This window comes from Chanodichthys erythropterus, chromosome 20 (genome assembly GCF_024489055.1).
Source record: "Chanodichthys erythropterus isolate Z2021 chromosome 20, ASM2448905v1, whole genome shotgun sequence".
NCBI classification, from domain to species: Eukaryota; Metazoa; Chordata; class Actinopteri; order Cypriniformes; family Xenocyprididae; genus Chanodichthys; species Chanodichthys erythropterus.
Window position 1 is genome coordinate 8,226,322 of NC_090240.1, and position 14,179 is coordinate 8,240,500.

General features: G+C 37.9%; 1 protein-coding gene across 4 annotated transcripts in view; it reads right to left on the reverse strand.

Annotated features, from left to right (window-relative positions):
• utrn (utrophin) overlaps positions 1–14,179 on the reverse strand; it is a 286,896-nt gene that overhangs the window by 5,035 nt on the left and 267,682 nt on the right. For 3 of the 4 annotated variants that reach the window (XM_067372391.1, XM_067372389.1, XM_067372390.1), the window contains 4 exons: positions 7,042–7,266; positions 4,660–4,879; positions 3,316–3,385; positions 3,131–3,217 (listed from right to left, as the gene is read on the reverse strand). In XM_067372391.1, coding sequence (XP_067228492.1) covers positions 3,131–3,217; positions 3,316–3,385; positions 4,660–4,879; positions 7,042–7,266 — 602 coding nt within the window. The remainder of the gene's footprint in view (positions 1–3,130; positions 3,218–3,315; positions 3,386–4,659; positions 4,880–7,041; positions 7,267–14,179) is intronic. The other variant, XM_067372392.1, reaches the window with a different exon arrangement.

Sequence of the window (14,179 nt, forward strand, 5' to 3'; positions counted from 1 at the left end):
TGTCTAACTGGTTGCATGTAACATTCTAGCGTTAGCGTCAGTTCTGGCAGGTCACGCCAGTCAAGCTCACATCAGCTGACTCCCAAGTGACTCACGTCTACCTATAGGAATACTACGCTTATAACAGCACCCATATATAAGCTCTTCAGTATTATCAGCAGCTATTGCATTCTCAGGAGCTAATTACCCTCCTCCATCCCCAGCTCCTCCTCTCTTCAGTCAGGATTGGCCTTTATGATTCCCCTGAATCAAACTAATTCTTGAAATATGTGTACATGTTAAATTATTGACATTACTTATATCTGCATATATTGGTTCTGTTCTGTTTACCCGAGGGGGGTTATTGCTGCTCTCCCTGCTATTATCCATGCTAGGCTGCATGGATGCACAGGGAGTTCTTGTCCAGAACAGAACCATACTGCCAATAAAAACTCTATGCAATTATCAATCATATTTGACGATAGTGGTCCTGACAGAAATGGCTGGTAGATGAGCAAAACTACCCATCACTGCACAGAAAACACCTGCATTTGAATGGTGGCAGGTGTCTCTTTCGACTTTTGTTAGTACTACTGCATAAAGAATGTGGGTAATGAAACTATTTTTTGAGATACTTTCTTGTATGTGTGTGTTTTGGACAATCTAAGACAATGTTTGAGTCAATCTGTTATTACAATGAAACCTAATATTCTGGGCTATTTTAGGCTTTCAGGTTCGAAAACGTCAGCAGGAGCATAATTATTCATGTGACTGTGTGGCTTTATCCTATGAGAAGGCTCTGTCTCATAACTATTCATGACATCACGTCACATTGTCCTGAGACAAGAGCTTCAAACGCTCAGCAGGCACTTCAGTGAGTTGATACCTCGCAGAAACACTTGAAAGTCTTGAGTGTTCGTCCTCCCTTGTGATGCTGATGGAGCGACAGGCTTTCAATCAACCAAGTTATGCAACGAGCAGTTATCACGGGAGAGTTTATAGATTTATAAAGCGGTGGACTGAGACAATCTGACACTGACAGTCATGGACACAAACGCCATCCACCCTCACTGTGAGTGTTACTCATCAAACCACTTCCACTGAGTCAACATTAAGGAATAAAAGTTATTAAAAATGCACATTCACATATTTTTGGATGCAAATGAAAATGGCTTGCATATATTATAGATATAAAATGAGCTGTGTATATTTTTTTTGTAATGCATTGTGAACTCACATAATACAGAGCATTTTGGTGAGTGCAATTGCGAATAGCAGCGTTCATTTATGAGAACCTTTGATGCCATTAACTCCATTAAAGCGAGATAAAACTGTGGATCAGACAGAACTGATGTCTTATCTCCTCCGCTCCTTCTCTTTTCACTAACTGTGTTTACATGGACCCTAAGAATCCGATTGAAATTTCATTCAGATTGTAAGGGGTGGTTTCAACCTTTTCTAATCTGTTCAATAGGCAATATAAACACTTGATCAGATTGAAAACCGAAACTGGAACATTCTGCGCATGTGCTATGATGTATTGCGTAATGATGTATGACGAACAGAACGAAGTGCTGTTGTGATTTCATAAAACTACAAACCAAAAAGTGAAGTAAAATTATTGTAGCTATACGCTAATGCTAAGTTGCAAATGCACAATGGCATGTTAGCATGTTCGAGTTCTAGCTTACAATATACTTAAAAGTATCTACCAGTGAAGTACATACTTTTAGTACATAGTAAAGTATGCACAAGAGGAGCAACTTTGACTGCCAATTTTTTCAGCAGGCCTGGTTCTGGAAGGATTTTTCTCATTCATTTTCTTCATAGACATTTAAAAAATAATGAACTAAAAATCCCTAGACCAAACCAACAATCACTGAGAAAAGCCAGTCTAAGGTAGTGAGCTGGTCTCCCAGGTGGGTCTAGTTGGATGGTTTTAGAGGGGTTTTGAACATGTGCCAGCGTAGCTGCAAGATTAAAGAATATCAGAATACCAGCTTAAAGAAGATCAGCAAACTACATTTGGCTCAAAATGCAATGAAGTAATGTTCACAAAGTTAAAGGATTAGTCCATTTTCAAATACAAATTTCCTGATAATTTACTCACCCCCCATGTCATCCAAGATGTTCATGTTCAGTCAAAAAGAAATTAAGTTGATGAAAACATTCCAGGATTTTTCTCCTTATAGTGGACTTCAATGGTCGCCAAACGGTTGAAGGTCAAAATTACAGTTTCAGTGCAGCTTCAAAGGGCTTTAAACGATACCAGATGAAGAATAAGGGTCTTATCTAGAGAAACGAAATACAAATGTATATGCTTTATAAACACAAATGATCACCTTGCAAGTGCTTCGTCTTTCCGTATTCTTCAAAAAGCTTACGCTGTATATCCTACGCCTTCCCTATTCTACTTACGGATCGAACGCGGCGCCAGTTCCGTTTTTTCCGTAAGTAGAATAGGGAAGGCGTAGGACATACAGCTTAAGCTTTCTGAAGAATACTGAAAGCGGAATGGTGGAAGCATTTGCAAGGTGTTGATTTGTGTTTATAAAGCATATACAGTTTTTTTTTTTTAGAAAATAACAATCGTTTTGCTAGATAAGACCCTTATTCTTCGTTTGGTATCGTTTAAAGCCCTTTGAAGCTGCACTGAAACTAATTTTGACCTTCAACCGTTTAGAGGCCATTGAAGTCCACTATAAGAAGAATAATCCTGGAATGTTTTCATCAAAAACTTTAATTTCTTTTCGACTGAAAAAAGAAAGACATGAACATCTTAGAGGACATGGGGGTGAGTAAATGATCAGGAAATTTTCATTCAGAAGTGAACTAATCCTTTAACAGACTACTGATTGGTCGATTTCTCTTCAGGATTATGGGTAGTGTAGTACAGCATTTTAATTTAACAATTAAACAAATTTGGCTGAAATGTGTCTTTTCATTCAAAAATGATTTCTTTATGAAGAAAATGGAATGGAATTTTACTTCCAGACCCTGACTGTTTCACTCTACCGGGAAGCAGCCAATTACTTCACTACACACTAGGAAACAATGAAGGAAGGAGTTCAAAGCCCCAGAAGACAGCAGAGTATTAGCTTGCATGCTGAGAGATGGATTGAAAGAGGCAAAGTCAGAGCGTTAGACTTACGAGAGCATGCAGGAAAGCTGTGGTTAATCTGTTCCATAACCTCAGCCAGATCAGAGTTACTGTTAGCACACTGACGGAGAAACTCATCTGAGAACACACACACAGAATACACTCAACAGATTACTACATAAAGTAAGTCAATCAGACCCCTCAGGATAATCACCCTGCGGTGCATGTGTTTGTACCTGGGAACTCGGGCTGTCCTGCTGTATCCTGATGGAGTGAGCCGGAAGAGGACGTGCCATTTAACTCAGGCTAGAAAGAGGGATAGGCATGGTTTAAAAACTGATAGTGATACACCTACAAAACTAGTGGTGTGTGATATGTATCATCTATGATAATATCAAAATTGTTGTTTTAATGATGTGGAAGCTGACATTATAGAGTAGGTCTGTCACTATGCAAAAAACCAAACAAACAGGCCTTGAGAGAGTGAATGCTTTCACTGTGTGATATAGCCCAGTAGAATGCAGTTAGAAAGACCCTAAAATTCATGTGTTAAGAGTGCTGTTTTCCCAAATATCAGCAAGACTGCAATGCGATATTCATTCATTAAAGAAGAGGTTAATATTGTAAGCTATATCTTAGACAAAATTGTTTGTTTTTGCTCTATTTTCACCAACAAAAACACTTCCATACCAAACTGCAACAAAACTCAGTATCAGCATATTTGAATGAATCAATAATCCATTCAAAAAGACAGACACTTGAACAAAGAGAAGTGAGAAGTCATTACTGCTTATAGTCTTCCTATAGGTCAAAGCAAGGTGGCCAGAAATGTCAGACTGGAATGACAGTCTTGCCTTTTTGGATATCGAGTTATATTGTGTTTATTTAGCTAAGAGCCTTTGACAAGACCATCTGGACTGTGGTTCAGTGCAGTGAATCAGGCCCTGAGGAGACCCAATAAATTACTGTTACTCTAAATCAGAGCTCATTGAACGCCTGTGCTTGATTCACGACGCTGTTGGCGGCTGCTGGCACTGCCCCTTAGACCATGAAGCCCATTGAAGGATGAAACAATAGCAACACAGTGAGGTAGAGCTGGAACTGAACTTGAGACAGGTGAATGTAAGTCTCAGCTTCACAGCTCAGGGACGGTCTGATGCATAATCAAAAAGCACTAAGTGGACAGTTCTTGGCCAGAATTAGATGCTAGGCTTTAATTCTGATAGAAGTTTGGCTAAACAAGATCCAAGCTTCAGTCCAATAAAGCGCTGCAGTGATGACATTTTTGTAGGCCAGCCTTAAAGTTAGCATCACCCTGGTTCCCTTGAGAAAAACAAAATAGGATTTTTCATTTGGCTTTCATTTTGGATTGTTGGAGAAAATAAGCTCTGTGATCAACAAAAGTTAATGATTCTTACACATTAACATGTGAATTCAAGTTTTATGAATGCTGAAGCCTAAATACAATCGTTAGAAGCTAAAGTAGGCTATAAATTATAAATCTTGTCCAAAGTCATGTAGTGTATTCTAGCTTTCGGAAGGCAGATGTTTGAAACCTCTGATACCCTAAAATGTGTTACCTGATGCAGCAACTGCCGTAGCCGGTATAGCTGCGATTCCAGCTGCTTGTTATGGTCCTCCAGTATCTGCATGCGGGCCTCCAGTCGTCCCTTGTGCTGTCGCAGGAGTTTAGCTTCAGCTAACAGGTCAGCTTCCTCAGGGGCTCCGCTAACAGCTGCGGCTCCTGTGCCGGACTGACCGTGCTGCTGGCGCAACTGTTCGTATTCCCTCTGCAGGGTCCTGGCCATGGACAGACAGAGAGAATGTTTATATGCCATATATGAAGGTGGGTTTCTGGCTGTTTGTTTATTGTGAGTTTGAGTTATGACTGTTGGATGCTGGGCCCGTTCTTTTATGTTCTGGCTTTGAAAGGCAATGAAGAAAAGTGAACCTGCAGGGACCCGCAGCCACATTCAGCCTATTGTTAGATAGCTAGAGAACACAGCCCACTGCCAAACATACAACTAAACAGAAGCAAATCACAACCAGACCAATTATGGTGAAGCACTTCCACTGAATAACTGTAACTGTAACATTAACTAAATTAAAAGTGAAACAATTCATTCTTGTTCTAACAACAAGTGAGCAATTAAACCTAAGGCCTGTTTACACTGATACATATAAAGATAATGATAACTATATCAGCATCTACACCAGGGCACAATAACATTGTTTATTATGAGTTTTTCCTCTGTCGCTTTAATGCTCAAGCTCTTTATAGCAGGTTGGATTCAAGCTGGAAAAAAATGACAAGCTAGTGTCAGAAATGTAAATTTACATAGTGCACTGAATCCTTGAATAACCAGAGTATTTTTTTTAATATATAAGCACCATCTGTCAGAGAGTGAAACTGCATTTTCATCGAGTCTGCCATTTTTACATATTGGTCCGAACAGAAAAATCAGATCGAATTGTCATGCTGAACAATCATGTTGGTGTGAAGAGGCCTTAAGACTGCACATATGCACATTGGCTTGACCAACCTGATATACACTTTTTAAATCCTATTTCAGTGTAAGAAACAACATTTAAGAGACAGATCATGACTGATTTTATAGCCGTTTTGAAATATGTTATGAAATGAGTTAGTCTGAGTTAGTCTGGCATAGCTGCTCAGAAGTGTTGCAAATATGGCTGCAGAGTGAACTGACTTTCCTTGATAGGGACTTTGCAGCAGATCAATCATCTTAAAGTGTCATGAAACCCCCCTGTTTGTGCACTGGTCGCTCATGCCTCAGAATTGAAAGACTCAAGAAAAGTGCGTGTAAGGCTGTAGAAAAGTGGGAGTGCAAAGGATGGGAAGAGGGGAGACAACAACCAATAAAACACAGACCTACAACCAGGGCCTAAAATGAACTTTTTGCCACACCTGCCAGTGGCTGGTGATTTGAGAAAATTTACCAGCTGTAAATATTTTATTACCAGCCATGGAACTGTTTTTGCAAAAACAGGCAGTAATGACACCACAATTTTAGATACCAGTGAAAATTCACAATTCTCTATTCAAATTTGGATACAACATCTAAAACTACTAGCCTACTATAAATTTAAAACGTAATTAAAGATGAGTAAACAGTAAAAAAAATAAGAACAAATAATCAAATTGCAAGAAATAGCACACAAAAATACAGTAGAACAAAGACGCAAATGAAATAAACAGTGATTTTCAGGTGTTTCAGGTAGGTCTTGCAGTTGTTTCAGGTACAGAAATGTAAAATAACACTATATAGTTTTCACTGTATAAATTAAATATAGATTAATCCTTGATAAAGTTACAAAAGTTTTTCATTCAAGAGCAGTCAGTGACTTTTTCTTTGTCTTTTGTTGTTTGATTAACTTTAAAAACACAGGCAGCAGCAGGAATATAAGGCTGCTGTCACTTTAAGAGCGAATGCACAGGTCTGATATACTGATACAGTACACATGCCGACAATGTTTACTAGAATACTTGCTGAGATGGGCTTTTTTATTTATTTATTTATTTATTTTTATAATTTTGGGTGAATTTGTCCATTCAAGTGCAAAAAGATGTGAAAGAGATCTCGGTTTAGTATTTGCGTGCTGTCTGGCTTTCTGGGTGCACGCTTCAAATATGTGCGCACAGAAAACTAAATGAATTCCCTTTTGTGTCTTCTTACACTTGAATATTCAGATTGGCAAGGCTTAAACTTTTGTGACAATGCAGCCCTGGCCCATCAACTGTCCCGAGTGTCGTTCATGTTTGTTTGCATTCATGTTCTCACAACATTGCATTGTTAGAATTCATAAAAATGTTACCGGCCAACTGGCGATTGACACCATTTCATATACTTGCCAACACTGATTTTTACTCACATTTGGCACATGCAAGTGTTAATTTTAGCCATGCCTACAACACACACACAAACAGATGAGTAACCTACCGCTGCTCCTCCTCCAGTCGCGCTATGATTCGCTCCAGTTCTCCTCGCTCCTCCCTCTCCACAGCCTGCAGAATCTGGGCGGGGCTCTGGAGCAGGTAGGAGGGGCTTTGGATGTTATGGGCGGGGCTCCTGGAGATGTGAGCGGGGGTTTGGGGCTGGCTGAAGGATGAGCCCTCCCCTCCCAAAGTCTGACAGTACTGCAGGATTAAAGTGTGTTCCTCATCCCTACAGAACGAGAGAAAGAATGAGTTAGAAACATCCAGTGTTTACATTTTCTGACGTAATTATGCAAAACTAGCCACCATAATGCTGAAGTGTAAAAAAAAAAGAAAGAAAAAAATCCTTAAAGTGTCTATGATATTCTGGTCTCTAGATACATGATTTTTCTTGCCCGCATTCTCCACCAAAAATATAACAAAATTGCTATAGGAACTGAGAGCGAATCACACAGAGATGGCTCGTTCAAACTGACCAAGAAGCAGAATTCTACAGAGAGTCAGAGTCAACACCCAGGACCATAAAATTAGAAAATCAGACATCCTTGTGGGACCCCTTTTTGACTTCTTAAAAACGCAGGACTGAAATCCTCTCTAAAACCCACAAATACTATCTTTAAACATCAAATTGCATCAGATCATCCCAAAATGATGCTAAGAGGTCTTATAATCAAATATTATTTCAGTGCATAATTCTACATAATGTCTGTAACCCACACATTTGACTATCATGTTGTAATCGCAAAATCCTTTTTAGTATTTATTAATGGTTCATAGGAAGCATGGAGTGTTTGGTATCAGCATGAATGGTTTTACATTTCTTGAATTTTGGTATGAATCAAATCCGTGTAAAATGTATTGTACTTTCATTATAAAATTCATGTCTAAAGCATACACTGCTAGAGTGGGAAAGTTAGGAGACCATGAGACTAATAAGATAACATGTAATTCATGTGAGAGGAGAAGAAACAGTTATGCTCTCAACTTAAGAAAGTCTAACTGGTCAGAATGCCTCCAAGGGTTGGACAAACATCTGATCTTAAAAATGAACAAAGATGAGGCTCAGACTACGGGTTAAGAATGGTAGAATGGGTTAAGATGGTAAGACCGGACAGCATCATGCAAGCCATCTAACTACTCTCGTCTTACTTTTCTTTTCTTTCTTTACTTTGTTTTCTTTTCCGTTGAGTTTCTCACTTTTTTAAAGTTAAGTTTTGCCACAGAGCTTCAGTCAAAAACTCTATCGTCTTTGTTAGCCTCAAACTTCAGCCACGAGACTCCGCTTGATTCATCCGCCAACACACCAACTGACTGGCTGCCCAAGCAGTCACTCTAGACGCAAAAAGACTCAACGAACGAGCAAATCAACAACACAAACAACAAAAGCAAGAAATGCCTCCAGATACTAGCTGAACTGGTACACTGATATAAAATGTAATAACCCCACCTACTAAACGAGAGAAGGGATAAATTAATGATTCAGATCAGGTCTTATAAAGTGCATATATTGCTAGAAACTTGGGATTTCATCATTTCACTCTCTAAAACTCATTCTTTCCTTTCTTTCTTTCTGCAACTCGTGTGAATGTGTGTGTGCATGTTTTTATGTGTTAGATATTGGTTTTCTGAATAGTAGTCTTGTTTGTATTTAAAGAGAAGTGTCTTGTGTTATGTGCTTATGAATTTAATGTCTGTTTTATGTTCATTTATGGCACATTCAATTGAGCGCTAGATGATTCATTTGCTTGGCCGTAAAATAAGTGATTCTTTCAAAATTCCCTATAAACATAATTATTAATTTATTTTAGGTGACTTATTACACATTACTACATGTACTTACTATGTAATAACAGTAAATTATGCATAATTAAGGTAACTAACCCTAAACCAAACCCTAATCCTAACTGTAACTCTATAGTAAGTACATGTAGTTAATTAATATTACTCAGTACTTATTTGAGTAAGTACAATGTAACTATGTCACCTTAAAAAAAGTTTCCCTTATATTGTGTTTGCTTAGAAATGTAATAGTACACCCCTCCTCAACAAACTGAGGTATTACTCACAGCATTAACAGTACAAGTTATGCACCAAAGTTTAATATTTTGAGTTAGGGATTTGAACAAACCCCAAACTCCAAGCATGAGTAATAGTCACAGCAAAGCTTGCAGATCTGCTGCCATCACAGCATGTAAACTGTAACAGACAGAATCATAATTAAGATGTTCTTACACCACAGCGGGATGCAAACGCTGAGATCAGTGAGGCTGACTGTGGAAATAAGAGAGAAGGTTTTGGATGTGTGCTGTCCAAACAGCTGTGTGCACAATGAGTCTCAGGTGTGTGTGTGTTCACATGCGCTCTGATCCTGAATCCAACACTCATCTGGATGCACACACACAAAGACTAATCAGAGAGATTACATGGGCACTGCATCACAGGGTCCTTGCTAACAACCTGCCAACACCAGCAGATGCTGAATAAACCAACCAGACGCTCTGCAGCATGGCTGGGACACAGCAAACAGAAGTAGATTTGCATTTCCTGGAGGAAAGGGTAGCGCTTGCAACAACAAAAGCTTGAGCTAAGATGATAGAGTGACACAGGGGATATAAAAGTATTTGGACACATAAGCCACACTTAAAAATGTATGACTTTCACTGCATTACGGAAAAAAAATATAATCTGCTAACAAATGCTGCAAAAGCTTTTCTCAGAATTAGCTTCACTTTTCTGAGCCAGACTGGAGCTTTGGTAGTTCTACTTTCAAAAGGGTGATTTTTAGTCTCCTCACGTGTCCCAGCTGAGTAACCACAGGTGTAGATAATCAGTTTCTTCATTTTCAATATTAATAATCTGTTTTATCATTTCACAAATAAGTTTAACTTTGAATTGTTTTGTTTTTGAAAAGTATGCTTGAGTTCAAAATAACATTTGCTTTGATATTTTTATATAATGTAATGACATTCAGACTTTTTTAAGTGTGGCTTAAATGTCTAAATACTTCTTTGTTTATATACAAATTAATATTGGTTAAATAATGTGTGATTTATATGAAAATTGTTATGAAATATCTGGGTCATGTCGCATTTTAAGTATAATTAAACACATAAACCCCCCCCCAATTTTTATTAGCAAATTGCAAAAGAATCTCATTCTCATTATGGCAATGAATACTACTACTACTAATAAAGATATATTATTTAAATTGCAACTGTAGGTATACATTAAGGTTGAATTTGTTGAAAACATTGAGCACAGAATGTAAGTTATGCTAAGTTTACTAATGAAACAATACAAAAACAAAAGTTAGTCTTATTTATATGCAAAATAAACTTTTTATTCTAGTCTTTCTATATATTTGTTCATGATATTCATGTAATGTAAAATATGAATGTATAATAATTGTAATTTATATCTGAGGAATATCAGTGCAGTGCTGTCCTGCAAACACTAAAAAAGAAAAGAAAAAACATTTGAAAGAAAAAAACTGAAGTGTTGGTGAAAACAGGGACAGATATACTGTAGAGAGATGAAAGAGAAGGCCGAAGAAAGACAGACGTGCGTGCAGGTGTCACGCCTGTCTCTACACAGCATCAGTCAAGAGTCTCTGTCCCAGCCGTCACATTCAATCTAACACACCATCACAGGAGAAACTCCCCTGACGACCCCTTCTACATTTCATATCCGGCAAACCTGTCTGCCTTGCTTTCAGGTTTGATCACTCGAAAGTTTCTTTGGTTTCTTTATTGTAACACTCAGTGATGTTTATTTGAAAAATAACAAACATACACAAATTCTGAAACTGCGTTTGACTGCTCAACAGTCAAGGTTTCACAGCCGCAGATAAACATCCAGACACCCACCTCTCATATTTCAAATAGCTTCAAAATGTGTGTGTGGGTGAATCTTATGAAAAAAAAAAAAAAATGAAATTGTTTGCTTAAAAGAAATTTAGTACTATTTTTTTTTTTTTTTTGCATTTAAACAATTAATGACATTTCCATCAGTCACATAGAAAAAAATTATCTACCTACCTACCTATTTATACATAAAAGTAGTTTTTTTTTTTTTTTTTTTACTTTTTTTTTTCTTTCTTTTCATCTTTGGGTGTAATGTGACCTGCACAAGTTTTCATGATATTTCCCCAAGCTTGTATGTTCGTGTGACCTTGTTCAGAGTAAACATTAGACTCCATACGGCAGTAATAAAGGAAAATAGTTTCATGTTTGATCTCTAGTGTAGCATCAGAGCAGATTTGAGACTCAGACCTCCCTCTGAGGAGGAAGGCCAGGCAACGGCTTATTAGCTTTGTAATTATCATACGCTTGTTCTGTGAAGGACACCCGCTGAGCTCGCCTCAACTCGCACAGATCAGTATAAAACAAGCTCTGAAGTCTTTAACGATGTGTGCATGATGTGCCAAACTCTTAAAGGGACATATTCTGCACTTTTGAAGCATTTCAAGTGCACTTAATCAAGGATTCCTGCACCCCAAACACTCATAATTCAGTTCATTTTCCACCCTCCCACTGAATTAAACCGGCTGTCCAAATGCTACTATACCTTTAATACTTCTATATGTAAACGACTGGTTAACCTTGTACCGTACATGACTAGTTCTGACTGATAGGTGGGCAGGCACATGTTAATGAGCTCACAGATGTGATGTCATAACTATGACAATTTCTGAACAGGTTGTTTTTGGGTACTTTGAGTCTAGATAGCATATACAGTGCCCTTCACAAATATTGGCACCCTTAGCAAATATGAGCAAAGGTGGCTGTGAAAAAAAATCTGCATTGTTTATCTTTTTGATCTTTCATTAAAAAAAAAAATCACAAAATTCTAACCTTTCATTGAAGAAAAAGAATTGAAAATGATCATTATGAAATAAATGTTTTTCTCCAATACATGTTTGCCACAATTATTGACATCCCTAGAAATTCTTCTGAGTAAAATATCTCTGAAGTATATTCCCATTCGCATTTACATTTTTTAGCACACCAGGGTGACTAGGAGCATGAAATTGTGCAGCCATGACTTCCTGTTCCACAGGAGTACAAATATGTGTAAACACAAAGGCCAAATCCCCTTAATCATACATCACAACGAGAAAAAAACAAATAATATAGTTTTGATGTGCAGCAAAAGATCGTTGAGCTTCACAAAACAGAAAATGGGTATAAGAAAAAAGCTAACACATTGAAAATCCCCATTTCCACCATCAGGGAAATAATTAAGAAGTTTCAATCAACTAAAGATGTTACAAATCTGCCTGGAAGAGGACGTGTGTCTAAATCATCCTAATGCGTGGTGAGGAGGAAAGTTTGAGTGGCCAAAGACTCTTCAAGGATCACAGCTGGAGAACTGCAGAAATTAGTTGAGTTTTGAGTCTCAGAAAGCCTAAAAATATTATCAAACAGCACCTACATCCCCACAAGTTGTTTGTGAGGGTTTCAAGAAAAATCCTTCTTTGCACATCCAAAAACAAACTCCAGCAATTTCAGTTGTCAGACAAGACTGGAACTTCAAATGGGACTGGCTTCTATGGTCAGATGAAACTAAAAAAAAAAAATAGCTTATTGGCAGCAAACCCACCAGATGGGTTTGGTGCACACATGGATAAAAAGTACCCCATGCCCACGGTTAAATATGCTGCTGGATCTTTAATGTTGTGGGCCTATTTTTCTGCTGGAAGTCCTGGACATCTTGTTCAGATACATGGCATCATGGATTCTATCAAATACTAACAGATAAAAAAATCAAAACCTGACCACTTCTGCTAGAAATCCAATAACGGGCAGTGGTTGGATCGTCCATCAGGACAATGATCCAAAACAAACATCAAAACCAACACAAAAATGTGTCACTGACCACGAAATGAAGCTTCTGCCATGGCCATCCCAGTTCCCTGACCTGAACCCTAAAGAAAATGAGTGGAGTGAACTGAAGAGAAGCAGCACCAACATGGAGGATCTGGAGAGATTCTGTATGGAGGAATGGTCTCTGATCTCTCCTCAGGTGTTCTCCAAACTCATCAGGCATTATAGAAGAAGACTCAGAGCTGTTATCTTGGCAAACGAACATTGCAATAATTGGGTGCCAATAATTGTGGCCAACATGAACTAGAGAAAAACATTTATTTCATAAAGAGCTTTTCCACCCATTTTAAATGGTTTTACTTAAATGAAAGGTTAGAATTTTGTGAATTTTTTTGAATGAAAGATCAAAAAGATAAACAATGCAGATTTATTTTCACAGCCGCCTTTGCTCATATTTACTAAGGGTGGCAATATTTGTGGAGGACACTATGTACATCATTTTAATTTGCGATTATTTCAAAAGAGCAAAATCCTATATTCCATGATATGAATTGGCAGGATGAAAATGCCAAGTGGAACTAAATTTGTTAGGTTTCTAAAGAAAATGTGAGGCCAATTCACATTGCACCAACAGATATCAATCAACGCAAACAATCATCAGATTACAGCATGTCACTTTTCCGACATTCCATGACCCGACAAAGGCCGATTGAATAGATTCAATTGGTGAAAACAAGCACCGACCAATGACAACAAACAAACAGGGGTAACACACTGATCAGACAAAACCCAATGAACGTGTCTGCTGCCTTTGGTCAGCGTCTGCTGGTTCAATGTGAATTGGCCTTTAAACTGGTGCACAATGGTAGGGTGTTGTGAGAGGTTGGTACAATGTTGCTATTGTGTTCTGAGTGGCCTTAGAGAGTTTATATATGGTTGCTAGGGTGTTCTGGGTGGTTGTTTACTGGTCAAAAGTTCCCTTCTTCAGTGTAAACGTAATAGTGATATTTCCTCAATAAACCCCATTAGTCAAGTCATCATTTGTATAGCTCTTTTTACAATAGAGATTGTTTCAAAGTAGCTTCACAGTGATAATAGGAAAATTAATGGAAAGAGATTATTTTTTCTTTACAGCAGCTCTAGGAAAAAGTTATTATCGAGCTAAAGTAAGTTTTTGATTGAATAACTTTCGTTGTAAAAATCATTAATTATTAACTTAGGGGCCGCTTAAATGACACCATTTTAACTGAAAACAGAAGACTTTTAATGCGTTCTTGCCGTTCATTTACGTGTTTAGTCTATATATATATGTGTTTG